Genomic DNA, 26,130 nt, shown 5'->3' with positions numbered 1-26,130 from the left:
CCTGGTGAGCCAGGGTGGGATAGCTGGTCCTGCCCAGGGATCTGAGGGCCCAGCTTCTACTCTAGGAACCACCATGAGATGGGAAGAGGCCCAAGGATGGATCTTTATTCAGGAACAGTTGGCTGGCCAGTCTGTGGGGCCCTTGTTCTGAGGGACGGATAGGATCAGCTACATCGAGCACCCTGTCTCATCTTCCATTGAGAACCACATAGGTAGGGGTCAGAGATCGCTCTCCCCATAGAGGGCATTGGAGAAAGCCACATAGTCCAGAGCTCCAGCTGGAGCCCCAGATCCTTTGTATGGTGCCATCCGGTGGATACAGTATTCAGCCTGCTCAGCTGGGAGCTCCCGCCTCAGTTCCTCAGGGGTGATGTAGTTCTGGGGAAGAGGAGGTGTTGAGGTCTACAGTCCCGTGCTCTGCCACAGGCCACCAGTTCCCCTATTCCCCAGGGCTTACCTTGTCTCCTGCCAGGATCTTGAAGGAGGCCATCACTTGTTCAGCTGTGTCTGTCTCAGCTGTCTCTCGGGTCATGAAGTCAATGAAAGCTTGGAAGGTCACTACCCCAGTGGCATTGGGGTCCACCATGGTCATGATACGAGCAAACTCTACTTCTCCCTGCAGAAATAAAGGCCAGGAGTCATGTCCATAGGTGCTAAAGCCAGGAGGGCTCCCAAAGTCTCCTCTTGGGGACTTTCAAGCCTTGGGTTCATAAATCTTGGGACAGGATGTGCTCTTCTCCAAAGGCCTCAATCAGCCTGGCTTTAGGAAGTCTGTGCAGGCCCAAACTTGCTCTATGCCCATAGCAACTCTGCATTTTGCTCATCGGTCCTGATGTTTTCCCTGAGGCCATATCTCTCTGTAGAGCCCTTTGTTTAAGGTAAAAACATTGCAGGTTCAGACCTTGGGGTCACCCAGAACAAGGCCTAAGTTACTTTACCTGTGAGCCTTTGCCAGTCCCCATGGGTGTGATGAGAAGTAGAGATGACAACACACATGAAGGGAGGAGGCACACGGTAGGTGATCATTACAGAGGAGAGGGCACCAGTGGCATTCCTGGGAACAGGTGTGGGGATACTCACCAGGTCGTAGCCCATGGAGATGAGGCAGGCTCGGAAGTCATCAGGTTCCATCATCCCATTCCGCTTCTGCAGGGAGTGGGTGGACGTAGGCTTGGTTCCTAAACCCTACCAGCCCCCCAGTCTCCTAGCCCAACAGGCTGGGCCCCTGCTGACCCGGTCAAAGTGGTTGAAGGATGCCCGGAACTCGTTGAGCTGCTCCTGGCTCAGGCCTTTAGCATCTCGGGTCAGTACCTGGTTCTCCACCTCATTGATTGTGCGGGCAATGGAGGTAAGCAGCTGCTCCCAGCCCACACGGATGTGCTAGAGAGTGGGAGATGGGCCAGTCAGTGGGTGGCTGGTGCCTGGCCACTATTATAACCCCATGCAACCCTCTGTTTGTCCTCCAACAAATCCTTGCCCTTATTGGGTCCCTCACCCATCACTGAGTGACCTCTCTAGTATGCCTTTGTGCTTTAAAGTTTGATGGTTTATTATGTATTCAATACTGATCAGCCAGCTATGGCCAGTCCTAGCCTGACTTTAACCTGCTTTGTGACTCTGAACTTGTCATTGTCCAGCATTCGCATGGGCTATGCTGCCAAGTCGAACTGGGGCCTTTCTAGAACAGACATGCTCCATCCAGCTGGGATCACGCCAGCCTTCCCCAGCCTATGTAGACTTCCACTCTCCCCAGGGGCTGGGGCCCACCTCCATGCTGTAGACCGTGTGCTTATTGTCAAAGACCAGGCTCTCCTGTAACAGCTGATGGTCACCCTCCAGCCGGTCAATGTTGCTCTTGTAATTGATGATGTTCTGCTCCTGCTGCCGCAGCCCTGCCATCTGCTCCTCCAGAGAACCAGCCAGCCCTGCTGCCAGCCGTCCCACCTCCTGCGGGGGTACCCATGCAGAATGAGGGCTCTCAGCTCCCGGGGACTCTGCCCTGGCCCCAACCCCAGGTTGGCCCCACTGCCTAAGCCTTTACCTCCACCTTTGCCTGGATCCAAGGTCCCACAGCATTGGCCTGGGCAGCAAACTGTCGCCGGAGCCTCTCATTCACCTGTTGTCGTGACAGCTCCTCCTGCAGAGTCTGGTCACGGCTAGGCACCAACTTTCGGACCTGATAAGGAACATGGTTAAAAGCAGTTCTGGGAGCCAGGAGGTAGCTTTGAGGAGAGATGGGCCCTAGTCCCTCAAACTTCAGCCCTGTTGCTGTGAACCAAACTGGCCCGTGTGAGCAAGCTCACAGGCACATCACTTAGGCTCATTTTTGCTTTATGTACAAAATGGGTGTGTGACATCACTCATAACTTAGGTGGTTTTATGGACATATAAACTTTAATCAGTCCTGGTGGGAGATTCTCCATTATACAGATGAGGCCATGACAGGCGAGGTGGTTTATCCCATGTCATGTGGAGGCAGTGACAGACCTCAGATCTGGAGGTAGATACTATTGCACATAACTTGAGACACCTGAGGTTTCTGGGTGTTTTAAGAGTATACATGAGGGGTCAGGGCACAGGGCAGGATTGCTGGAGGCACTGACCATGTCCCACTTGGTGTTGATGTCCTGTGGGGTGAGACTGATGTAGGGGTTGGTAGTTGCGGGCCGTAACCCATACGTTTGGCAGATCTTCTGGATCTCGCCCTGGATGCCCAGGATGGCACCTCGTTCTCGATCAGCCTCAGGCAGCGTCGCCTTGAACTGGTCATGTGCTGTCAGCAGGCTCTGGGGGTGACAAGCAGGAAAGATCAGTTCCTACAGAGTAGGAAAAGTGGCAGTGCCTGTCAGGCCTGGTCCTACAGCCCAACTTAGCACTCTAGAAATGGACTTTTCTACTATTCTCATTCCCCAGGAGCCCAAAGGAGTGGCTGGCAGGATTTAGGGCTAGGTTCTCTCCCCACACACACTAAAAATTGAATCCATGATCTTTTTTTTTTTTTTCCTTTTTATCGATACCAGGGATCGAACCCATGAGTGCCTGCTTGCAAGGCAGGCACTTATGCCGCTGAGCTAAATCCCCAGCCCCGAATCCATGATCTTTGCATTGAGCTATATCCCCAGTCCTTTTTTATTTGTATGTAATATCATTTTATTTATTTATTTATTTATTTATTTATTTATTTATTTATTGAGACAGAGTCTCGGTATGTAGTTGAGGCTTTGAACTCACTATGTAGTCCAGGCTGGCCTCAAATTCATAGTGATCCTGCTGCTGCCACACCCTCCTGGTGTTTTTCTTGTTGTTGTTGTTTTTTTTAAATAGAGATTCTAAATTTCTCAGATTGGGATTGAACTTGTGATCCTCCTGCCTCAGCCTCTCAAAAGTGCTGGGATTATAGGCATTGGCCGCTGCATCAGGTTTTGGGGCCAGCTTTCCTGCCATCCAACCCAGTGTCCCCCAGGACTGTCCTCAGAGCCCCGCACCCACCTGGGTCTCCTCCACCGAGTGCACCAGCCACACATCCTGTAGGTCCTCCACTGCTCCATCCAGCCAGTTGTTGAAGGGTGCTGCCCGCCGCGCAAACTCCAGCTGCAGCTGATCGATGGTTTCCAGGAGCTTCTCCATCCGCTACGGGCCAAGAGGATAGCGGATCAGTGCCTCCTCAGCGCCTCACTCCTTGGCCTCAGCTACTTGGCCCCAGACTTCACCTCTAGCGCATCCCGTCTCTTCTGGGTCAGAGTGCCCAAGTTATCCCATTGGTCACAGATGGCCTGGCAGCGGCTGTTTACTGAGGCCGCCTCGTGGTAGTCCAGCTCACTGCGGGTGAGAAGAGGTCTGAATCCTCCCAGGGCTCCCAGGCCTTGACCAGGGCCCATGGTGGTAGTGAAGGCCTAGGTGACCCAGGGCAGGAGAGGGATAAGGCAGAGTTTCTGCAGGAGGACGTCAGGTAGGCATTTGGAGTTCTCCAGTCCTTGGCTGGAGGAGGGGCCTGAGGAATCAGAGGCAGGATTATGCGAAAGGAGGTAGGTTTGCAGAAGGCGATGGAGTCCAAAGCTGAGGGCGAAGTTTAGGGTAGGAGTCTAGGGCCCAAGGTAAAAGGAGCGGCCAGGTTAGGAGTTACACCACGGAGTGGGACAGATGCAGCGCAGCGCGGTAAGGAGGTGGAGCTGGGGTTCCAGAAAGGGAGGCGTGAACGGTGCAAGGGCGTGGGTACAGATGCCAGTTAGGAAACCAGGACAACCGAGGTCTTGTGGAGGACATGGTGTGAAGAGGTTGGTAGCGGGGCGGGGCCACGAAGGGGCATGGTCTCTGGGGGGCGGGTCAGTCATGCGCACTTGAGCTCCTGGGCTAGGGCTGCGATGTGCTCCACGCGGTCCTGGTGCGCCGCCAGGTCGCTCTCAAAGGCTTCGTGACGCCGCAGCAACGCCCGCACCTCCTGTAGCGAAGCTGACTCATAGTCCCGCTGGTTTAGCATGTCCTCCTTCCCTGCTCAGAGAGAGGTCCTGCTCCAGTCACCTGGTAGCGGTCGCACCAGGAGCAGGGGGTTCAGTCGGGCTGCAAGACCCCTGATGATACCTGCCCAGCCAACCCTAGGGCTCTTCCTCTGAGATAACAGCACAAGTGAAGCTCCTGACCACAGCATGAGGCTGCCCCTTGGTGCCGTTTTGGAATTATTTGGATGCTAACTACCTCTCAATGTCTCTGTGAGTTCCGATTTTCTCGTTCCCCACTTTCTCCAGAGCTTGGCATAGTTATGGGCCCTTGGTAGCCCTTAATGAACAGAATATCCGTTGGATGAGTGCATAATGAATGTAAAAGTGCTTTGTGAGTGATAATTACCTTAATTTTGCAAATAAAGACCTGCATAATCATAGTAGCAGTAGAGCCACTTTGAATGCTGCTATATTGCTGCTATAGAGGAGAATGCCATAGAATGCTGCTATAGAGGAGACACCTGAATTGTAAAGCTTCAGAGAGCTCTTCAGCACCACATAAGTAGCTGTAATTTTAAGGATTTCTTAGTCCAACTATTGTTTTTTATTATGTTTTATTATGTTTTGATTGTTTTCTATTATTTTATTATCTATTTTCACTGTTCGTTCATTATTTTTGGCAGGATTTATTTGTCTGATTAAAGTCTGACAAAATATTGAATGAGTGACTTTCTGCACAATGATTTTTAAAAAATAAATGGTAGACTTTATGATGTGAAAGGTAAAATAACAAAGCTTCCTCCAACATTTTTTTCTTAAAAGCCACTCAGTAAATTAGTAGACATGAACCTCCTCAACCTAATAATAGATGTCTTCACTTAAACCTAGCGTTATTGGGGGCTGGGGATTTAGCTCAGCGGCATAAGCGCCTGCCTTGCAAGCAGGCAGTTGTGAGTTCTATCCCTGGTACCGATAAAAACAACACACACAAAAAAAAAACCCTAGCATTATTGTTATACAATGTAGCAGTTTTGCAGAGTGATGTAATTGACTCATGCAATATTTCACATCAGTAGGACATAAGTAATGTTGGGGTTAAAGTGGGCTCATCCTTGGACACCTACTATATATACAAACACAATGCTTCTTGACAAATTAATCAGAAAAGACAGGACCAGCATCTGGAGGGAGGGTTAGAGGCTGAGTTTGCAGATAAAGAAACTGTGGTCCTAAGAGGGGCCAAGGTTGCAGCAAGTTAGAGTGGGACTAGAAATCTGGTCTCCAGCTTCCCTGAAGAGGACTTCCCCTGTCCTGACATTTTGCTAGAATTCCACTCCAGGAGGAAGTCCAAAGCCATGAAGTACACCTACCCCGGGTCCAGGCTTCATGCAGGGAGGCCTTCTGCTGGAACTTCTCAGCCAGGTGCTGCAGCCTCTGTAGACGCCGGATCTCGGAGAGCAGCCAGTCTTCATAGCCCTTTTCCACTTGCTCCAACCCTCGCCACGCATTGGCAATGTCCTGTGGGGCAGGCAGACGTGGCCTCCATCACGGTTCACCCATTGCACAGATGGGGATGCAGAACTGAAGGTCCCCAGAGTACGTGGGCAGAGCTAGGGCACCCCCGGGCCCAGCCTAGCTCACCGAGACCAGCTTGCCCTCGGAGGGCATGAAGGCAGGCCGGTGGCTCAGCCGCAGCTTGGTCTGCAGGGTGTTGAAGTTGATCTCCAGCTGGCACTTCTCCTGAACACGGGGCGGCTTGTGCAGGCGCCGGTAGTCCCTAAAGTCCTCCAGCTTGCGCTGCATGGCACTCATGCTGGGCTCACCCACCCGGTTCTCCAGCCATGGGACAGTGCGGCGGATCCACTCCAGCAGCTGTCACAGTGAGGCAGGGACAGAGCAGAGAGTGCTGAGCTAACTGCCTACCTTACCTACTCTTTTCCACCCACACCAGGAGGCTGGGCCTCCTGGAGTAGCTTTCACAACTATAGAGGACAGAATGCAGTAATCCGTCCCCTTTGTTAGGAAAAGAATAGGATAGTTAACTTTTTTAAAGTGCTGGGGTATCACAAACCTGGGGCTTCACGCATGGTAGGCAAATGTTCTACCACTGAGCTGTACCTCCAGCTCAGGACAGTTCATTTCTGGGCCTTGGGGCCTGTATTGGTTGGCATAGAACAAAGGGCCAAATGGCTGCCTAAATACAAGGGAATGCTGAATGATGAGTGGATCAAGGAACACCTGGGAACTCAGGCAGGCAGAAGGGCAGGTGATGGATAGGCTGGAATAGGAGGAGGCTGCGGGTAGCCAGGGCCACTCTAAGAAGAAAGAGGCTCTGCAGGCCCATGTAGAGGGGTTAGCAGGGTTGGAAGGCCAGCAGGGCCAACAAGGGGAGAAAGCTGAAAGGGGCCCTCTGGTGCCAGACTCACCTCACTGGCCAGCTTCTCATACTCCTCCATCAGCTTCTCATTCTCCTGGTTCACAGCTAGCACCTTACAGATCCTGTTGGCAGCTGTCTCTGCCTGTGATGCGGTGGGCAGGAGGGTTGGCTTTAAGACAAGGTGCCCCAGACACCCCTGACCCAGCCTTCCTCTTGATAATCTGGACTGGTGGGGAGATGAAGGGAGCAGATCTCTTATGCTGGAGAGGGAGCTTCTAGGCCAGAGGCCCCTGTTCCTGAGCGAAGGGAAACTGCTTGTACTTAGGACAGTGGCACCCTTAGATTTACATGATTAGGCACCTTCAAATATTGGGCTGCTGTCAAGATGGGGCTCTGGAGCCTGGCCGGAAGTAGACATGAAGCTCCTTAACCTCCTCAACCCCAGGGGTTCAGCATCAAGGCCCTCCTTACCTGCTCAGCCCCAGCAAAAGCATGGTAGAAGCAGGAAACGTAGGTCATGATGGCTTTCTCATCTGGCTTGGGGGTGTTCACGATGTCTGGGGGAGGGCAGCAAGGTGTATACTGACCAAAACCAGGGAAGAGAATGAGCTGAGCCCCCTTGCCTCCCATGCAGAGAAGCCCCTCGGGATGGTAGTGATGGAGACATCTACTCACCAGCTGCCAGCTACTCCAAGCCCAGAATCCTTCTCTTCTCTGAAGCCCTCTCTGGTCACCCTGGGGCCTGGCAACCTCCCCCTCCATGGGTTAAGCAAAGCATGAAGCCATGGTGCCTAAGCAGATACTGGGGCCCTCATGTGGCATCAGTTACAAGGCCCAGTACCCTGACTCTGAGTGTCTTCCCCATATCTGTGAGCTCTATGCCCAGAACCAGTCTCCTCCATTGGTGCCCACACAGCCAGAGTGCTGGGGGATCCTCAGAAAATTTTGCTGCTTCATTAAATGCTTTGCTCAGTCACAGTCAGAGGTAGGATGTGCCCCAGAGGGAATGCCAGTTTTGGGAGACCAATGTTATCCCCAGTAACCCAGAGAACTGGATATGAGTCAGGGGTAGAGATATTTCATGGTAAGAAGCAGGACAGAGTAGAGAGACCCTGCAGAGGGCTCCTGGAGAAGGAGGCCAGTGAAAGGAAGGATTAGAGCCAGGGAGCAGGATGAGGGCCGGAGCACCCCAGGAGGAAGGAAGAGCAGGGTTGCAAGGGTGAAAACTGGACCACACCTGCCTGTGAGGAAGAGGGTGTCCTGGCCTGCATGAGGCTCAATCTTACCTTCTGCATCCAACATCTTGGGGATGTCCAGGTATTTCTCTGCCACCTCAAAGGCAGTGTTCAGGTTGCCAATGGGGTCATCCTAGATGGGTGTGACAGGGAGAGGTCAAAGGTCAGCCGAGAGCAGAGGTTGAGGAGTTGGGGTTGGGGTGGGGCAGAGGCCCACCTTGCGCAGTTTGGCGTAGTCGATGAGGTCGGGCCGATGTCGGTGGATGAGAGCACAGAGGGCCAGGCCATCCTTCCAGCTAGACAGAGACAGGGGGTGTCGGGCCTATGGTAAAACTGAGGCCATGCCCCTCCCTTGGCCCAAGAGCACCTCAACAGGCTGGCTTCATCTGGTGATGGGAGTAAAGTACACACTTCTGCACTCTGCAAGTGCCCCTCATTGCCAGACTTAGCCCATCTCCTCCGGGCTCCCCGGATCTCTTTTTGTACCCTGTGCTTTTTGTACCCCTGGTTCATTTCTAGCTGCATTTGGCTTCCACACCATCACCAATCGGAACACCCTTCCAGGGATGTCTCATATGACCCCTGCCGCAGGATTTCTCGGTAACCTTCCTGGATTCAACATTTACCGAGGCCTCCTATTTTTAGACACAGTGATCCCTCCTTGGCCTGGTGCTTGGGACAGAGGCCCTGCTCAATGCCCTTCCTGACCATGCAGGGTCCCCTCTGTTCCCCAGTGTTGATGAGCTTACAGACCTGGTGTGAAAGTTCTGCACATTAACATTTCGGTATGGCGCGGTCTTCCGCTGGCACCACAACAGCAGGCCTTCCTTGGCAGAGGTTTCTAGAGGGGGCATAGGAATGGGAGCATTAGCTGGGAGGTGATCTGAGCCAGCCCTCCCCTTACCCTGGCCTTCTCTCTCACCACTCACCCTCCACAGAGATGTCCTGGATGGCAAAGCGGAGGATGATGGTCCAGATCATGCCCAGGGTCATCTTCAGGTTCCCATCAACAATTTCTGGAGGTGGAAGAGAACAGCCTCTGGTTGGCACTTGAGGCCTGTGTGCCCAGAGCTGGCACCTTATAACTGAGCGCCTAGCAGGTACTCAGTAAGCTCGTGTAGTTATTTATTTGTATGTTTGTTTTGAGACACTGCATTACTATGTAGTCAAGGCTACATTCTCCTTCCTCAGTCTCCCTACTGCTAGGATTACAAGCATGTGCTGCCTTGCCCAGCTGTACTGTTATTTTAAAATGATTTATCAACCACCTACTAGGTGCCAGGTGCTGTGCTGGCATGCACTTAGGGTATATTTATTCCTTTTGGTCTCTTTCACGAGGCAGGGATGATTATGCCCATTGTCGAAATGAGGAAACTGAGGTTCACAGAGGTGAGGCCAGAAGAGCTTCCCTCCTCCCCGCAGGTCTTCTCCTGCCCCTTCTCACCTTCAGCACCAATGGACACCAGCTTCACCCCCTTGCTGGCAATGAAGTCCAGGGCCTTGTTGACATTGGCGATTTTGTGGAAGCGCATCTTGCCTTTGTCTGGCCTGGGGAGCCTCTCTCCTGAGGAAGAAAAAACAAAGGTTGACCATCATGAGAAGCAGCTGAAGACACTGTCCTCAGGGACCCCTATCCTGCCAAGTTCCCTCCAGAGTTCCTCCCACCATGGTCCCAGCTCCCCTATTCCCCTGGGTCCTGGGGCACTGAGCACAGATGTCACCCTCACCTGAGATGACTTCCAGGAGCAGCATCAGTTTGAGGCCGTTGCGGAAATCCTCCTCGATGTTCTCAATCTGGGTGCCTGCCTTGCGCAGGTGTGAGTTGCACCAGGCAGTGAAGGTCTGGGGACAGAGGAGAGTGCTAAGAACCTATGACTGGCTGCTCAGGCAGGGCACATCTCAGAGCCCAAGGCCCTGAATGGATTTCTCATCTCAGTGCTAATTTGCTGTAGGTCCTGGGCATCCCCCCCACCCGCCCTGTCTCTGTCTCTGTCTCTGTCTCTGTCTCTGTCTCTCTCTCTCTCCCTCTCAGCTTTAGTTGTCATAAAAGGGGGAGAAAATTAGATTTGTGCTAGTTCTACAGCCAGCATTCTAGCCTTGGCTGACTTTTAAAAATTTAATTTAATTCAATTTAATTTTTGAGACAGGGTCTTGCTATGTAGTTCAGGCTGACCTTGAACTCACTGTGTACCCCAGGCTGACCTTGAACTCACAGTAATCCTCCCAAGTGCCAGGATTACAGGCATGCACCACCATCACCATACCCGGCTTGGCTGATTTTAAGGACTGGAAGGGACTTAAACATTTTAACATACCCCAGAGTGTGGGGTCCCCTAAGTTGAAGGGGTTAGGTCAGAGATACAAACTCTGAGAAATTCTAAATGGAGGCACATGCACACTGAGGCCTATGGATTGGCTTCCAGGGAGATTCAAAGTATACAAGGCTGTGGAAGATTCACCAAGCACCTAGGCCCAGCTCCATCTGGCTTCTGGAGTGAGTTTCCTGTCAGTGGAGTTGTATAAATGTGTACTTAGTACTACCCAGTGGGGAGGCAAGCACCAGAGAGGGCATTTGTCTCTGCAGTTCTTTCTAACCTGAGGTCTGGATGCTCTGGGTCTCACTGGGGAGAACAAAATTGGTGGGGAGGGTATATGTCAACCCCTGGAGGGAGGGGCTGACACTTGATCAGAGTTGCAAGAGAAGGGCAGGAACTACCAGAGAAGAGCAGGCAAGAACTTTCCAGGCAGGGGCAGCCACTTGCTCTGTTTGTGGGGCTTAACTTTCTGGGCATTGCTGGAATGAAGCCGGAGGTGTTGGGGCATCAGTGATGAGAGGCCGACCGGAGGGGCAACAGAGGCCAGGTCATGCACGATCTTGGATGTTAAGCTGGGGAGTTTGAACTTGATCCTGAGAGCCACAGGGAATCAGCAAAGCTTCGGGCAGGAGGGAGGTGGGTAGAGCTGTGCTCCAGAGAGCTCCTTCTGGTTGCAGAGTGGAGACAAAGGCTTGGCACAGCCGCAGGGACAGGCGAGGAAGAGGTGGCAAGGGGTGGGGGGCAAGGGCAAGAGAGGAAGGGTGTTGCGGGGGAAGGGGAAGGGGTTGAGGTAAGAGGCAGGGGCTTTATTTTGTCTCTTGCTGAATCCTGGCACCCAATAGCACTGGAACTTCTTAAGAAATGTTTATTTAACAAATATTTTTGGTTTTTTTTTTTTTTTTTTTTTGAGACAGTAATCCAGCTGCCTCAGCCTCCCGAGTGCTGGGATTACAGCATATGCCACCATGCCTGGCTTACAAATGTTTTCGTATGAAGAGCAGGCATCAGTTGTGAGGAGGGAGGTGTGTTCCAGGTCTGTGGAAATGATTGGATGAAGGAGGTACTGCTAAGAAAGACAGCACACAGGAGCAGGGATGGGGCAGGTTTAAAGTGATGATTAAAGGTATACGAAGATACTTTTTTTGTTTGTTTTTTTCTTTTTTAAACCGGTACCAGGGATCGAACCCACGACCATGCACTTGTAAAGCAGGCACTTATGCCGCTGAGCTAAATCTCCAGCCCATGAAGATACATACAACCTTGTGATAAATAACCTTGGAAGTGAAGGAATGACCCAAATGACCAACAATAGGGGGGTGCTAATTGACCAAGAGATCTACCATGGGCAGCTGTGGGAAGAATGGATGGAGTGGGTAATTGTAAGCTGGGATAAATGGATGCCTCTGATATTTTAGATGACAAAGACAAGATATAGACTGGCATGTGTCCCATGAGGGACATGTGGACCTGCACATGGGAGAATCCTCAGCGGTGGGGGTGGGAATAGGAATTATTGCAAAGCAAATGACAGCTGGAGCCAGGAGCAGGGATGACATCACCGGAGATTACCAAATCCAGGGACCACAGCCAATGCTGTGAGACAGGTGCAGGAGCAGCCTGGGGCGGGGTATATCCCCCAGGACACGCCAGGAGAGTCTGCTCAGCCTCACAACCCCTGGGATCAATTCCTGACACCTAACCCAGCGGAAGTCCTCTGATTCTAGATTCTAGGATTCTTAGATCCTGTAAATTCCACACAGCACCCAGTGCCCTGCCCTTTCCAGGAGCCCCGCTCTGCTGCCAAACACTGGGCAGTGCCTGATGACCTCATGGTGCCTCCCTACCCCTCCTCTGCCACTCCTCAAATTTTTCTCTCAAGCTGGGATCATTTTCTCTTTAGGGAGCCCAGGTGTTCTGCCCCCTCCTCTGGGGAAAGTCTGGGAATGAAAATAGTTCAGGGAGGGAGGAGGGCTCAAGTGCCCTACAAGGCTGGGCAGGGCTGCAGCTGCCCAAGGGCTCCTCTTAGGCTCCTCCAAGGTGCTGTCTCAGCACAAAGTGCCCATCTGGCTGGAGTATCAGGTTACCCGGTAAGGGGACCCGGGGCTCCCCTCCTCCCCAACCCGGTGGCCTTTTCAGCAGACTCAGGGCGACTGAAGCAGAAGGGGCATTTTGGAAAAGGGTGGGAGTGGGACAAAGGATCGAGACAGAAGGCTCCTGTTTTCCGACAGTGTATGATTTCGAACCTGTCTCTGCCTCTTTCTGAGCCTCAGTTTCCTCAACTGTCAAATGAAATAGAGTGGCTGCTGACCCTGGAAAGTATACAGAGAAGAGGGTGGAGTGGGATTTGAGATATTCCCTTTCCCCACACTCTCAAGTCCCCCAGGGTCTAGGGTGTCTCCTTTAGAGTGGGGTCTCAGAATATTTAACTAGAGAGCAGAGTGGGTGTGGAGAAAGAGATTATTCCTCCTGAAACCTGTCCCCTCAGCTTGCAACTCCTGGGCTTTACCCAATGTGCTTTTCGCCAGCAGAAATGGGGCAGTAAGCCCAGAAGAATAAGCCTACGATTGGGGGGACCCTGGAAGTCTTTGACATCCTAGACCCTCATGAAGGCTCCCAGCCTGCATTTCCAGCCCTAGGGGACAGCAGGAGGCCGGTGGGCAGCGTCTGTGCTGGGCAGTGGCAGATTGGGTTAGGTCAGGTTGTGCCCCTGCACCACTGAAATGCTCCAGAACTACGGCTTGGTCTCTCAGGCCTCAGTTTTGCCGTGGGGAAATGGGCGAACACTCACTTTCCGCTGCTGTTTCTCCCAGGCAGGGTCCAGCAGCAGGTCGCGGTCCCAGTCCTCCTCCTGTTCCATGTACTCGCCGCCCCCACCGCCCGCGAAGGGGCTCTCCCCGGCCCCCAGACCCTCGGGCTGCATAACCATCATCATCTTGCCCTGGCTCCTGGCTCCGCTCCGCTCGGCGCGCTCTGGGACACCCCGGCCCGGTTAAGTAGGGCCCAGCCCAGCCCCGGATCGGGTTCGCACTAAATATGGGGGAGGAGGGTGGGGCCGGACAGGGGCTAGGGTTTTCGGGTCGGGACCAAACTAGAGATTGCATTGGAGCCAGGGGTTGAGGAATTGGGAGATGTCAGGGTGGGTTTCGTGGCGGAGATTCGGGGTTCGGTCCCAGTTCCGCGGCTTGGGTGCTGTGTGACCCCAGGGGAGCCACAGGCCCTCTCTGTTTCCACATCTGTAAAACTGAGATGACTACCACGACAGTGGTTGCAGAACGTCCTAAAAGCTGCCCTCGGGGCTTTTTCCAGAACCTCTTCCCGCGCCTCGCGGATGGGGAAACAGATTAGAAACATGGGGGCGCCGAGCTGTTTTAATGTTTTCTGGGGTGATGAAGGAGACACCCGAGCATAGATAGGGGCTCCTAGCCAGCTGGATGGTCCTGCCCAGGGCTATTAATATCGGGGCAGCTGTGGGGTGATAGGGCAGAATGTGCTGAGCCGGGAAACCCCGACGCCACAGAGTTTGCAACTCAATCTCGTCGGAGCGTCAGCCAGCTCCACCGGCGGGCGGGGCTGCCGCTGGAGGGGCGGAGCTGAGAAATGGGCGGGATGATGATTTAGCTGTGTGGTCTGGACTCTAGCACCAATCAGATTTTGAGCACCGCCTGGCTCGTTCAATTGACCAATCATCTCTTTGAGTCTAGCGCTCAGCGCACCCCTTTCGAGTCTCTATTGGTCGCTGAAGACGTCCGTCTGCCGCTATCCCTACCCTAATGCGGAAGCGGCGGGGTCCTAAAGCTCCCAGAGCCAGTGGGTCCAGGCCATGGGGCAGCCGTGGGCCTCGGGGAACGCAGAGCGCTCGCCCGCGCGGCTGCCTCTCGTGTTCACTACGCTGTGGGTTGCCGCGGTGGTCCTGGAGCTGGCTTATGTGCTTGTGCTGGGTCCCGGGCCGCCCCCTCTGGGACCCCTAGCCCGGGCCTTGCAGCTCGCGCTGGCCGCCTTCCAGTTGCTTAATCTGCTGGGCAACGTGGGGCTGTTCCTGCGCTCGGACCCCAGCATCCGGGGCGTGATGCTGGCCGGCCGCGGCTTGGGCCAGGGCTGGGCGTGAGTGGGGCGCCGGGTTCGCGGGCACATGGGGGAGCCTGGGGCGGGAGAGGGGCCTCAGACCCGAGATGTTAGAACCAAATTACGTTTCAGCTGGGTTGTTAGATCCACAAAACTTGGGATGAAAGAGCAAGAATGAGGCATTATTTTTTCCACTCAAATATTGACCATCTCCAATGTGCAGGATACTATTTCAGGGACTGGGGTACAATAAAACTGATTCTCCACCGCTTAGAGTAGATCTCAGTATGGGGACAGGATAAACTATAGATCTGATAAATATGTAAATTACATAAAATGTCAAACATCAGTGGTGTGGGAACAAAAGTCAGAGCATCGCTATCTGGTTAACTTGCTGAGACCTTGGCTCAAAATATAATTTAAAAAGGGTTGGAAGCCAGATGTAGTGGTGTGCCCTGTAGTCCTGTCACCTTGGGAAGCTTAAGCAGGAAAATAGCAAGGACCTAGATAATTTAATGACTTAGTGAGAGCCTATCCCAAAAATAAAAAGGACTGAGAATGTTGCTTAGTACTAAGGCCCTGGATTCAATCCCCAGTACAAAAAAAAAAAAAAAAGGGGGGTGGTGATGCTGGAGATATAACCCACTGCCCTTTGGATTCAATCCTTGATGCATAAAGAAAACACGCTAAAGGTATTCAGGTTTCTGTTTTAAATAGCCCTCACCACCAGAAATAACTGAGTGGATGGATTGGTTAATCACATTGATTTAATAATTCTGCATTATATTCAGAACTTAGTGTGAACATTGCAATTAAAAGTAAATGCTGGGAATTGTGGCACATGCCTGTAATCTCAGCACTCAGTAGGCTGAGGCAGGAGGATCCCCTCAAAGTTCAAGATCAACCTGCACTGCATAGCAAGACCTTATGTCATTGCCCTCCCCCAAAAATAAATAAATAGGTAGACAAGGGAGACCTCATTGAGGCATTTGAGAAAAACTTGGAGATGACTTAGATTTGTGGGCATTTGAGGGCAGCATGTTCCAGGTAGAGGGTCCAGACCATGCAAAGGACCTGAGGCAGTCGTGTAGCTAGCATATTCCCAGAACAGTAAGACATCTTGAGTGATAGGGGTGGAGTGAGAGATGTTAGAGCCATAAACACCTTCCACCACATTGAAGGCTTTGCTTTTCACTTCAAGAAAATGGACAGCCATTAGAGGGTTTTGAGCAGAGTAGGGACATGGAGTAAGCTTTAGATGGCTCAGTCTGGTTTCTGGGGTGAGATTATGCTTCGAGTTGATAGTCAAGAGGCTACTGTGATAATGGCAGGGACAGTTCATGGTGATTTGGGGCAGTGTGGAAGACGTGAGAAGACTGAGGGTTAGTGGTCAGAGAAAGGCCTTAGGCCTAGGGATTTCAGAGTGGGAAGCCATCCCAGATCTGCAGCCCTTGCCCAGCCTGGGGAGCCTTAACCTGCTTTTTCTGCAGGGAACCTGAGGCTTGGCCAGGATTGGGTGCAGGGGCTTACACTGGGTGGGATCTGGGGCACTCAGAGCTGCTGGCCCTGACACTGTCTGTGGCTCCTTTGCTGCAGTTTCTGTTACCAGTGCCAGAGCCAAGTGCCACCACGTAGCGGGCATTGCTCTGCCTGCCGTGTCTGCATCCTGCGTCGGGACCATCACTGCCGCCTCTTGGGCCGCTGCGTGGGCTTCCACAACTACCGGCACTTCCTGTGCCTGCTGCTGCACGCCTCTGGTGTCCTGCTCCACGTCTCTGTGCTGTTGGGTCCCGCCCTATCAGCCCTGCTGCGGGCCCACGCACCCCTCCACACTGCCGCCCTCCTCCTGCTGCCCTGGCTCATGTTGCTTACAGGTAGGTACCCCAGGTGGCCCGCACTGGTCCAGGGATTAAAAACCCTTTTGATGGGAGGTGGAGTTTTTGGCTGGTTTTCCTGGAAGTGCCCTGGGGACCAGTCCTACTGCCATCTGTGGGGCTAAGGGCAGCCTAGTGGGTGTGCAGCCCTGTACAGTACAGCGCCCCCTGGCTAGGGTTGGGTTTTGTCTAGGAGAGCAAGGAAGGATTCCAGGACTTGTTGGCAGAAGAGGAAAGAGAAGCAGGGGCCATGGGGGTGGTGGGTGGTGGAAAGTGTTAAGAGGCACTCTAAGTGAGGGCAGCCGCATGAAGAGAGGCCCGAAAAGGAGCAAAGGCAAGTTGGTGGGGGCTGTGAGATGGAGGCTAGGACAGCAGGTCAGGACTGGATGGTGCAAGGCCTTGAACCCTGGTGTGAGCACATGGCTGTGATTGGACGGGGCAGTGGGGAGCCAGCGGAAGTCCCAGGCAGGCAGGTGCCCATTCATTGGCAGTTGGGAGGAGAAGACTTGGGTCAGGAAGCTAAGATTTGTGTTCCCAATAACACGAGTATCTCTCCCCTGACACTACCCATGATAATATTTCATAGACTTTTTTTCCTTCTCTCTTCTCTCCCTGCCAGGATATGTGGGCTTTCTCTCTTGCATTCTTCTTCCTGACCTTCCTACTATCTTTATAAACTTGTCCTGTTAGTTAGCTCCCCAGCTCTTGAGATGTCACTGTGCCTCTTCATCCTACCCCAATCCAGCTCCCCCCACTCCACTGCTACCACACCAGGGGCAGACTGGAAACCACAGAGGTTGCCTGTCTTCTGCCTTTGGTGGCGCCCTGAGCAGCCCACCTCCACCCTCCGTGATGCCCCTGGGGTGCACTGAGGCTCAGTGCTCCAGTTGCTCCTCCTTGCTGCATCGGGCCTCCAGTCCTGGTTCCCAACTAGCAGAGTCTCAGGCCCCATCGCCTACTGTCTCAGTCCTGGGCCCTGAGAGATCGCGAACGTGTGGAAGTCTGTGAGTGGTCCCATTGGCATCTATATGCCTGTTTCCTGAGGTTCTCCATTTGTCTTCCTCTTCCCGCTCATGTTCACATGCCCATCCTCGTCACAGTCTGAAATGTCACCTCCAAAAGCAGCCCATCAGCCAGCCCTCTTTCTGGCCTCCTCCCCTTCTCTCATTTATCCACTTTGTGACTCCTGGCTGTCACCTCTGTCTGCCTCCTGTTCAGTGTAGAGCCCTTTACTTCCCACCATTCTCCTTCCAACATCTTGAGCTTCCTTGCTTATACTCCTTCTGCCCTACCTTCCTGGTCCTTTGTGTTTGCCTCTGAAATGGTCCCCTGCCACGCTCATGGTCACTAACCTTAATGGGCCTTCAGCTGTTGCTGGCCAGCCTTTGTCCTCAAAAGTTTGCTCCCCAAAGCTTTCCCTATTCTCCTGTCCCCCAGGTCCATTATGGAGAGAAAGGAACTCAGATGCTACTTCCCCGGTCATCCTGTGCTCACTTGGCTGACTGTCCCTGGTGATTGTGTCTGTCACCCTCCTACCGCCTAGAGACCTCCCTCTGTGGTGTCCACTCCTCCCCTGCATCCCTGACCCCTCTGCTGGCATCTTTTGGGGTTTCCTACCTTGTGTAGACGGCCAGGCCCTACATTTTTCTCCTACCTGGCTCTTCTCCTATCCTGTCTGCTGCTTCCAGAATGATTTGTGCAGGGCTCATGGCTGATTTTCCCTTCTTCCTCCCCCTGCTCCAGCCTGGCTTCTGCCCCTCCTGCCTCATCTGAGACCACCACAAGTCCAGGCTCTGCTTCCACCAAATCTGCAGGGTTTTCCAGTTCCTTTTTTACTCAGGGAAACGGTTTAGGCTAAAAAACTGCCAATCATTGCATCCTTGACTTTTGCATCTTTGGCTTCACTGATACTTCTCACTTTAATGGTGTTTCCATCTTCCTTTCTGGTTTCCTACGTATTTATTTATTTATTAAGTTTATTGGTATAATTTATATATACATAAGTATCACATTCATCATAGGGAACTTGTACCTATACATGATCTATCTTAGTTGTTCTTTTTATTTTTGAAGTGGACGTTGGCTGATCGTGAATTCCTGAGCTCAAGCGATCCTCCCAACTGAGTCTCCCAGTTAGCTGGGATTGCAGTCATCCCACACCAGCGGGGCTTGCTCTTCCCATTATCTGACATCTGAGGATGGCCAGCTTCTCCTCTTGCTCCAGGTGCTTGGGCAGCTCCAGGCACCCTGGGGCTTTTGGAGCTCCCAGTTCCCCACCACTCACAGATCTGTGTGTCCCACTTGAGACTATTGTGGACTCTCTCTGTTACCTGTGCATCTCGGTCTGCAAACAGAATGTTCTCTCCCCACTTTATCGAAATAGACCAAATCCTTCTCCCATAAAGTTTGTATGGCAACCTTCCTATCATGGGGCTCTTCTTTACTGAGGTAAAATTCATTTTAGTAATTTTAAAGCATACCATTCAAGCTGAGCATGGTGGCTCACTCCAGTAATTCCAGCACTTGGGAGGCTGAGGCAGGAGGATTGCCGTGCATTCAAGGCTAACCTGGGCTACAAAGTTGAAGACCCCACCTGAACTGCATAGTGAGACCGTAGCTCAAAAAACTAAACATAAAGTACAATCTAGTGGCTTTTAGTATATTTACAATGTAGTATAGCTGTTCCCACTATCAAAGTGTAGAACATTTTCATTCCAAAAAGAAATCTTAGGGCCAGGGATGTAGCCCATCAGCATAAGTGCCTATCCTGGCAAGCACAAGGTCCTGAGTTTGACTCCTGATACTCCCCCCCCCCACCAAAATATATATATACGGGAAGAGGGGCTGAGGATTTAACTCAGCAGCGTAAGCTGGCAAGTTGTGAGTTCGATCCTTAGTACAGAAAAAAAAACAAAGAAGAAAAGAAATCTTAAACCCACTAAGCAGATTCTCTCCATTTCTCCCTAATTTTTCTGGCCCTGGCAGCCATTAATCAGTTTTCTCGTTCTATGCAGTAGTGAATTTGGCACTTCTTATATAAAGGGTACCACATAATGTGAGCTTTTGTGTCTGGCTTCTCTCACTTAGCACAACTTTTCAGGGAATCTTTTTTTTTGTCTTTTTCCTTTTTTTTTTTATCGGTACCGGGGATTGAACTCACGACTGCCTGCTTGCAAGGCAGGCGCTTATGCCGCTGAGCTAAATCCCCAGCCCCTTTTCAGGGAATCTTGCGGTTCATTATTCAGCAGATATTCGTTGCGTGCTGTAACAGAGACAGTGTAAGATGCTGTATTTTAAACCGTGTGCTTAGTGTCTGAGAGCTTCCTAGGAGCAGAGGTACCAGCTCATCTCAGCATTTACACTATCCGGGACTTAATCACCAAGTTTGTGAAATGTGAATGAAGTCCTATCACAGGCAGGGCTGTCTGTCCTGCTCACCAGTATTTCCATAATCCTGCACGGGTTGGCCAGTGAATGACAACTTGGTGTTTGAAGATGAGGGCAGTGAGCTGCGAGGGTAGCGATGGATCCGGGGGGAGGACTGGGCTTTGGGAGGGCTGGGTGCAGCTGCTGCCCCTGACCCTCTCTGCTCTCTCCCTGCAGGCCGAGTGTCTCTGGCCCAGTTCGCTCTGGCCTTTGTGATGGATACGTGCGTGGCAGGCGCGCTGCTGTGCGGGGCTGGGCTGCTGTTCCATGGGATGCTGCTGCTGCGGGGTCAGACCACGTGGGAGTGGGCACGGGGCCAGCACTCTTATGACCTGGGTGCCCGCCACAACCTGCAGGCAGCCCTGGGGCCCCGCTGGGCCCTCGTCTGGCTCTGGCCTTTCCTGGCTTCCCCTCTGCCTGGGGATGGGATCACTTTCCAGACCACAGCTGATGTGGGACTCCTGGTGTCCTGATTCCAGGAGGAGCTAAGACTAAACAGGGTAAAGTGAGCTGGGGGGTAGGGGACTGTTAACATGTTTGCAGCCCCACCTCCAGGCACAGGAGGGAGGCCAGGTTGATTCTTAATGCCTGGAATAGGCAACTCCAGCCCTTTCTCAGCCTTTCTTGCCACTGCCCAGCTTCCAGCTTGGGCTTAGGCCTTGTGACTATGCCTCTCTTGGCAGAGATTACAGAGGAGTCTTGGCTGCCTCTCTGCCAGGCTAATAAAGTGACCACTGGACCCTTGGCCTCCCTCTGTCCTTCACTAGGTCTGTTTGTCTTTCTTTCTCTCTCTCTTTTTTTTTTTTTTTTTTGGTATTGGGGATCAAACTCACAACTGCACACTTGTAAGGTGGGCATTTATGCCACTGAGCTAAATCCCCAGCTCCTTTCTTTCTTTTTTTTGAGACAAGGTCTAACGATGTAGTTCAGGTTGGTCTTGACCTCACGGCAATCCTCCTGCCTCAGCCTCCCAAGTGCTGGGATTACAGGCATGCACCACCACGCTCAGCAGCTTTACCGAGTTCTAGTCCTCATTTTGTTGCCCTGGCTGCTGTTCCTCGTTCCTTTATTAGGCCTGCAGACCACAGGATGTCTGAGGGGCCAGGGTTGTGCCTCCTCTGGCTCTAGCAGAATGAGATACTGGCAGTGAGAATCCAGATATGCTCTACAGGACCAGTCTTTCTGACTGGAAGCATTTCTGCAACATTCTAAGAGCTTTTAACTTGGGAACCTCTCTTAGCTAATGTGGTACACTCAGTGGCAATTATGCTTCTTATTTGTTGAGTGAAAAAGGTAAAGCTGGAGGAGTTGATGTTCTAAGATTATGGGGTAGTAAATGGAGGGAGCAGGGTTTGAACTCAGGTCTTTATGCTTTCTCCTTCCATAGACATAACTGGTGAGAAAAGAGCAGGAAAAGAATCAGGGCAAAGCATCCAGCTAGGGCTGCAGAGGACGGCTGTGCCCCTCTGTGACTCTCTGCAGCTGGATGTTCCACCTTTTTATGTAAATATAGGAAATAGCAGGCTTCAACCTTCAAGCTTTGCTCTTAGAGCCTCTCTAAAGTGATACTGAAGAAATAAAACAGATAGGAATTTACAAGAGGAAGGAATATAGAAGATATCAGTATGTCAACGAGGTTGACAATTTTTTTTTTTTTTTTTTTTTTTTTTGAGACAGGGTTTCACTATATAGCCCAGGCTGGCCTCAAACGCACAGCAGTCTTCCTACCTCAGCCTCTACAGGTATGCACCACCACACCTGGCTCTTGGCAATGCTTTGAAGAGAGAAGGCTATTAAGAGACCTGCTCACCTTCTAGCATGAATTAGAAATTGAAATAGCGTGTTCTGATGGAAGGGTGAGGCCAGCGGAATTGCCCTGTGGAGTGCTAATTCCACCAGTAGAGTAGGCAGGACAGGCTTGGGACCAGCAGTAGGGACAGATGGAAAGCATCCAAGGAGCTGCTAGGTGTACACCCCAACCCCTCCCCATAGCCGAGCAGCTACCTCTTTGGGTGGGGTGGAGTTACTGGAAGCGAAGCTGGTCAGAGGAGCTCTGGGTCTTGCGGGGACTGGAGAATGTGGGAATGTGGGGATCCAAACTGAGGTGAAGTGAAAGACCACAGATAATGCTGGGGCTCTCCTGTAAAATAATAGCCTTGACTCCCCAGGATGCCTAGGGGAGCCCACCCTCTGCCAGGCTCTGCCCAGGCCACAGAGGTGACTGTCTCCTTCTCAGCATGTGCTATTGCTATTTTTCAAAAAGATGTTAGGAACTTGGTGTGCCTCGCCCTATGTGTGCTGTATCCTTCCTGCATCATCCCCTGCCCTCCACATATCTTATTTTCATGTTTTTTACTTAATGGTGAAGAGATGAAAGAGAATATTTATAACCCCTCCACGCACACACACAGAGGAAACCATCATTTCCTCTAAGTCTTCTCTGGCAGGGAACACTGTCCTGTCTTAATCGTTCCCTTGCTTTGCTTTACAGTTTTGTTATGTTTGTATGGTTTTGCTTGTCTTTGAATTTTACGTAAGTGGAATCATAGAGTTTATTCTTCTATGACTTTTTTTTTGTTTTTACTTACTGTTACGTTTCTGAAATATATCCAAATTATTCCACGAAACTGCTGGGAGTTCATTTTCCCTGTTCTCCAGTGATCTACTGGATATACATTTCATTTTTCTGCTTTGTTCCACTGGTCATTTATATACCTGTGACCTTTGGGAATCACCCACTGAGAGCCCTTGCTCTTCAGTATACATTTCAGAATCAGCTTGTCCAATTCCCCCAGTAAAAACCTCTTCAAATGCAACCATATCGAATGCACAGATGAGTTTGGGGAACATCAGCATCTGTGACACTGAATCTTCCAGTTCATGAACATGCTGTATCTCTGCATTGAATATTCTCAATAAAGCTATCCCTTTGCTTACAAAGACCATGCTGCCCTGAATATTTGATATTTTAACACCTTTATATATGACTTAAGTGTCCAGCACATTTAAAACATTATCATTTACATCTGGATTTACAAACAGATTACTTATGGTTTTATTTATCCTGTTTAATTTTTATGTTTCTACTCTTGCCCTTCTGTATGGGTGAGGTCACTATAGGTGGAGTACTGGTAGGGTCCATTCTTGTCTCTGACTTTAGAGGAACTGTTGGGAGCCACCACATTGCCGAGCCGCCGCATATAGCGATCATGCGGCCTGTGGTAAAGAGTAAAGCCTGAGTTAGATTACCCCTCCCATCGAGCACGTTAGTTTCCTGCTTACCGCGTAAACAACCCGCTCAATAATATGTTAGCCAATCAGCTTGCCTTGCTTACTTTAACATGATTGGACACTGTATCCGTATATATACTGGTGCCACCCCTGGGGGGAAGTAGAAGCCCGGAAGGAGCCGCGGAGAGCGGACCGGTAGAGGCTTCGGAGCGAAGCCCGGAAGGAGCCGCGGAGAGCGGACCGGTAGAGGCTTCGGAGCGAAGCACGGAAGGAGCCGCGGGGAGCGGACCAGAGGAGGCTTCGGCTGGGAGCGATCCCAGGGCAGGCTGTACAGAGAGAAAATAAAAGAAAAGGTTGTCCACTGCCAGACTTTGTCGTGTGTCCTTCCTGCCGGCCGGGAGCGACATCGACAAGGAACAACTTTAATATGTTCATTATGGGTTTTTGTTCTAGTAGATGTTACTTATTAAACTGAGCAAATTTTCTTCTATTCCAAATATGTTGTCTATTTTCTTTTTTTACAGCATCTAGCTGTATATTCCAGGCTGGCCTTGAACTCACTGTCATCCTCCTGTCTCAGCTTACTGAGTCCTGGGATTGCAAAGTGTGTACCACTATGCCTAGTCTGTCTGTTCACTTTCCATCTTTGTCTCTTAACAACAGCCCTGCTGAGTAAGGTATCCCATGCCTGTAAGCCACTTACTTGGGAGGCTCAGTCTGGAGGATCACTAGTTTGACACCAGCCTGGGAAGAAGCTTTTTTGTTTTTTTGAGACATCTCATTATGTAGTTCAGGCTGCTTTGAGCTCATTTTGTAGCCAAGTTGGTCTCGAATTGGCAACGATCCTCCTGCCTCAGCCTCTTAAGTGCTGGGATTACAGGTGTGCGCTACCATGCCTGGCTTAGCCTGGAAACTTTTTAATGACACCATCTTAAAACAAAATTAAAAAGACTGGAGATGTAGCTTAATAGTAGAGCACTTGCTTAGCATAACTAAGGCCAAAGGTTCAATCCCCAGGATGGAAAAAAAGATACCTTAGTTGGTTTTTTTTGGCAGCAGTGTGTGTGTGTGTGGGGAAACACCGCTATGTGGTTCAGGCTGGCCTAGAACCTGACCCTCTGCCTCATCCTTCTGAGTGCTGGGATGACATGCATGCACACCACACCTAGCTAGACATGAATTTTTTTTTTTTTTTTTTGGATACTGGGGATCAAACTGATGACCTTGTGCTTGCCAGGCAGGCACTTGTGCCACTGAACTAAACACCTGGCCTAACGAATTTTTAAAAAAAATCTAGATAATATTATCCTTTTCTTCTAATTGAAACATTTGACCTCTTTTAATGTAGTTCATTTTATGGTGGTTATATTTCTAACATTTTATTTTCCTTTATTGATTTAAAAATCTGGATTACCAGTGTCTTCTGAGATCCACACCGTGTTGGAACTTAGGATGCTGGGAAACCAAGCAACCAGCCTGCCTCCCTGCTAAGCAATAGTGAACCTACTGGTGTAAGGCCTAGAGTCAAACATCTCACTTCCCCTGCCCTCCTTCCCGTCCCCCCATTAGCAAATGGGAACCAGAAATCTGAGCATCTCTTGGGAGGTTGACCATAGCAAATAAGGGGGATTTCCTTCTACCATCTCTTTGAAGGCAAATATTTTTATTACTGTTTTGCTTTATTCTGATTAATGGTACTGCTCTATTCAATATTCTGTTTTGATAAGTTCTATAATGTTCTGTATTTCATTTTATTTTGATATACATAATTGAAAGAACAATTATTATAAAGACAACAAAATATACTGTGATACCTATTACGTTAAAAAATCTATCTGGATTAATTTGTAAGAATGAAATAAAGAAATTTTCTTTAAAAATCTTTTTTTAGTTAAAAATAGTTTAGTTCCTACAGAGAGGAAATGTGTTAGTTGACTGTCACTCCCCATGTGCAGTTATGGGTTTTTAGGATAAGCCAGGCATTGTTGATTCAGGATGCAAACTTACTTGGTGGCTGATTTGTGGTTAAAACTTCTTGAGAATGGGCCAGGGATATATTCAACAGTAGAACATACCCGAGGCCCTGGGTTTGACTCCAGCACCAGACTCGCAGAGGAAGTCTTCCCACCCCTTTTTACCCAGCATGGAGTTTCCCTTGCTGATTCTGGAGGGATAATGGTGAGAGTGGTTTATTACGAGTTTACACTGAGCATGTGAACTCTTTATGGTCCTCAGTTACCCACCTTTTGGAGTAACAGGAAAAATACCTTAGAAAACAAAACATTGAAACTCAGGGAAAACACTGGTAAATTAAAAAATTATGTGGTAAAATAAGAAGCTAATCTCAATTAAGAAAAGAAAGTCCAGTTTTGAAAAGATACCTTAAGACAGAACCAAGAACCAAAAAATTGAGATATAACAGAAATTTAAAAGTCTAGAAAATAGGCTGGGGATTTAGCTCAGTGCATAAGCACTTGCCTGGCAAGCTTGCACAGTCATGAGTTTGATCCCTGGTACCAAATAAAAGTCTAGAAAAGTTGACAAGCCAGATATGGTGGTACATGCCTGTAGCCTGTAATCCCAGCATGCAGGAGGCTGAGGCAGGAGGAGGATCACTGCAAGTTTAAGGCCAGCCTAGGCTACATAGTGAAACCCTGTTTTTTAAGAAAAAAGAAAAGTAGAACCAAAAAAACTGAACCAAAACATGAGAGGAGAAAATCAGGATCAGTGAGGCCTCTCTCTGGGATAAATCGCCTTTTATCAGACGCTAGGCCTAACTGGGGTTCCAGAGAACAGAGAAAATTGAGGATGACACGATCCAATGAGCAATCGCGGTACAATTTCCCGAGTCATAAGGATGCACATCTATCTCTGCTGTGCAAGAAATAATGACAAAAAGTCATGCATGTTACAACATTCAGTACTTCTAAGAGAAGAAAGACAACTGGAAGTAGCAGGATACAGAACTTAAAAGACAGAGAACTGCCTGCAAAATGATTTTCAACTGCAAATTGTATGATCCAAAGTACCAGATGTATTTGAAGAATTAAAGAAACAGTCAGACCAGCAGTGCCATCCAATGTTTACCTCTTAGCCACCTTTTAAAGGCTTGGTGGGTATGTTTCACCAGACAAGGCTGAACTAAAGTGACCTGGAATCCAGGGTTCAAGGATC

The 26,130-nt window shown here is 50.5% G+C and overlaps 2 protein-coding genes across 6 annotated transcripts; one reads left to right on the top strand and one right to left on the bottom strand.

Moving 5' to 3' along the window:
- Positions 1-79: 79 nt before the first annotated feature.
- Actn3 (actinin alpha 3) lies at positions 80-13,343 on the bottom strand. Its single transcript, XM_063227567.1, has 21 exons — positions 13,152-13,343; positions 9,776-9,890; positions 9,493-9,612; positions 8,978-9,064; positions 8,802-8,889; positions 8,266-8,344; positions 8,100-8,181; positions 7,285-7,370; positions 6,863-6,955; positions 6,078-6,308; positions 5,807-5,954; positions 4,338-4,488; positions 3,711-3,819; positions 3,490-3,630; positions 2,604-2,786; positions 2,042-2,176; positions 1,768-1,947; positions 1,234-1,380; positions 1,081-1,146; positions 458-616; positions 80-378 (listed from the first exon to the last, which is right to left on the bottom strand). The coding sequence occupies exons 1-21, from the start codon at positions 13,293-13,295 to the stop codon at positions 220-222; spliced, it is 2,703 nt and encodes a 900-aa protein (XP_063083637.1). The 5' UTR covers positions 13,296-13,343; the 3' UTR covers positions 80-219.
- Zdhhc24 (zinc finger DHHC-type containing 24) lies at positions 4,488-22,667 on the top strand. Of its 5 annotated transcripts, XM_063227576.1 has the most exons (4): positions 14,132-14,464; positions 16,022-16,299; positions 19,903-20,225; positions 21,403-21,536. In XM_063227576.1, exons 1-3 carry the CDS (start codon positions 14,184-14,186, stop codon positions 20,196-20,198), a joined length of 855 nt encoding a protein of 284 aa, XP_063083646.1. In that variant the 5' UTR covers positions 14,132-14,183; the 3' UTR covers positions 20,199-20,225; positions 21,403-21,536. The 5 variants fall into 5 exon arrangements, with proteins under 5 accessions (XP_063083649.1, XP_003468139.1, XP_063083646.1 ...); XM_063227579.1 differs by lacking the exons at positions 14,132-14,464; positions 21,403-21,536 and adding an exon at positions 4,488-4,706 and having other exon boundaries at positions 19,903-20,464; XM_003468091.5 differs by lacking the exon at positions 21,403-21,536 and having other exon boundaries at positions 14,129-14,464; positions 19,903-20,464.
- The last annotated feature ends 3,463 nt before the right edge of the window (positions 22,668-26,130 follow it).

The sequence above is a fragment of the Cavia porcellus genome, unplaced genomic scaffold (assembly GCF_034190915.1).
Source record: "Cavia porcellus strain 051 isolate PalLab524CR breed Dunkin Hartley unplaced genomic scaffold, mCavPor4.1 scaffold_17, whole genome shotgun sequence".
Lineage (NCBI taxonomy): Eukaryota > Metazoa > Chordata > Mammalia > Rodentia > Caviidae > Cavia > Cavia porcellus.
Note: the sequence above shows the minus strand (reverse complement) of the source record. Positions and strands in the feature narration are given on the sequence as shown.

What these genes read in the sequence shown, in the direction of transcription:
- Actn3 (XM_063227567.1), bottom strand. Translation starts at nt 13,295, where the DNA reads ATGATGATGGTTATGCAGCCCGAGGGTCTGGGGGCCGGGGAGAGCCCC. An exon ending in GCCCTAGCCCAGGAGCTCAA is followed by an intron (nt 3,820 to 4,337) that starts GTGCGCATGACT and finishes TCTCACCCGCAG; the next exon opens with TGAGCTGGACTACCACGAGG. An exon ending in TCTCCATGGGCTACGACCTG is followed by an intron (nt 617 to 1,080) that starts GTGAGTATCCCC and finishes TTATTTCTGCAG; the next exon opens with GGAGAAGTAGAGTTTGCTCG.
- Zdhhc24 (XM_063227576.1), top strand. Translation starts at nt 14,184, where the DNA reads ATGGGGCAGCCGTGGGCCTCGGGGAACGCAGAGCGCTCGCCCGCGCGG. An exon ending in GGCTTGGGCCAGGGCTGGGC is followed by an intron (nt 14,465 to 16,021) that starts GTGAGTGGGGCG and finishes CCTTTGCTGCAG; the next exon opens with TTTCTGTTACCAGTGCCAGA. An exon ending in CTGGCTCATGTTGCTTACAG is followed by an intron (nt 16,300 to 19,902) that starts GTAGGTACCCCA and finishes CTCTCCCTGCAG; the next exon opens with GCCGAGTGTCTCTGGCCCAG.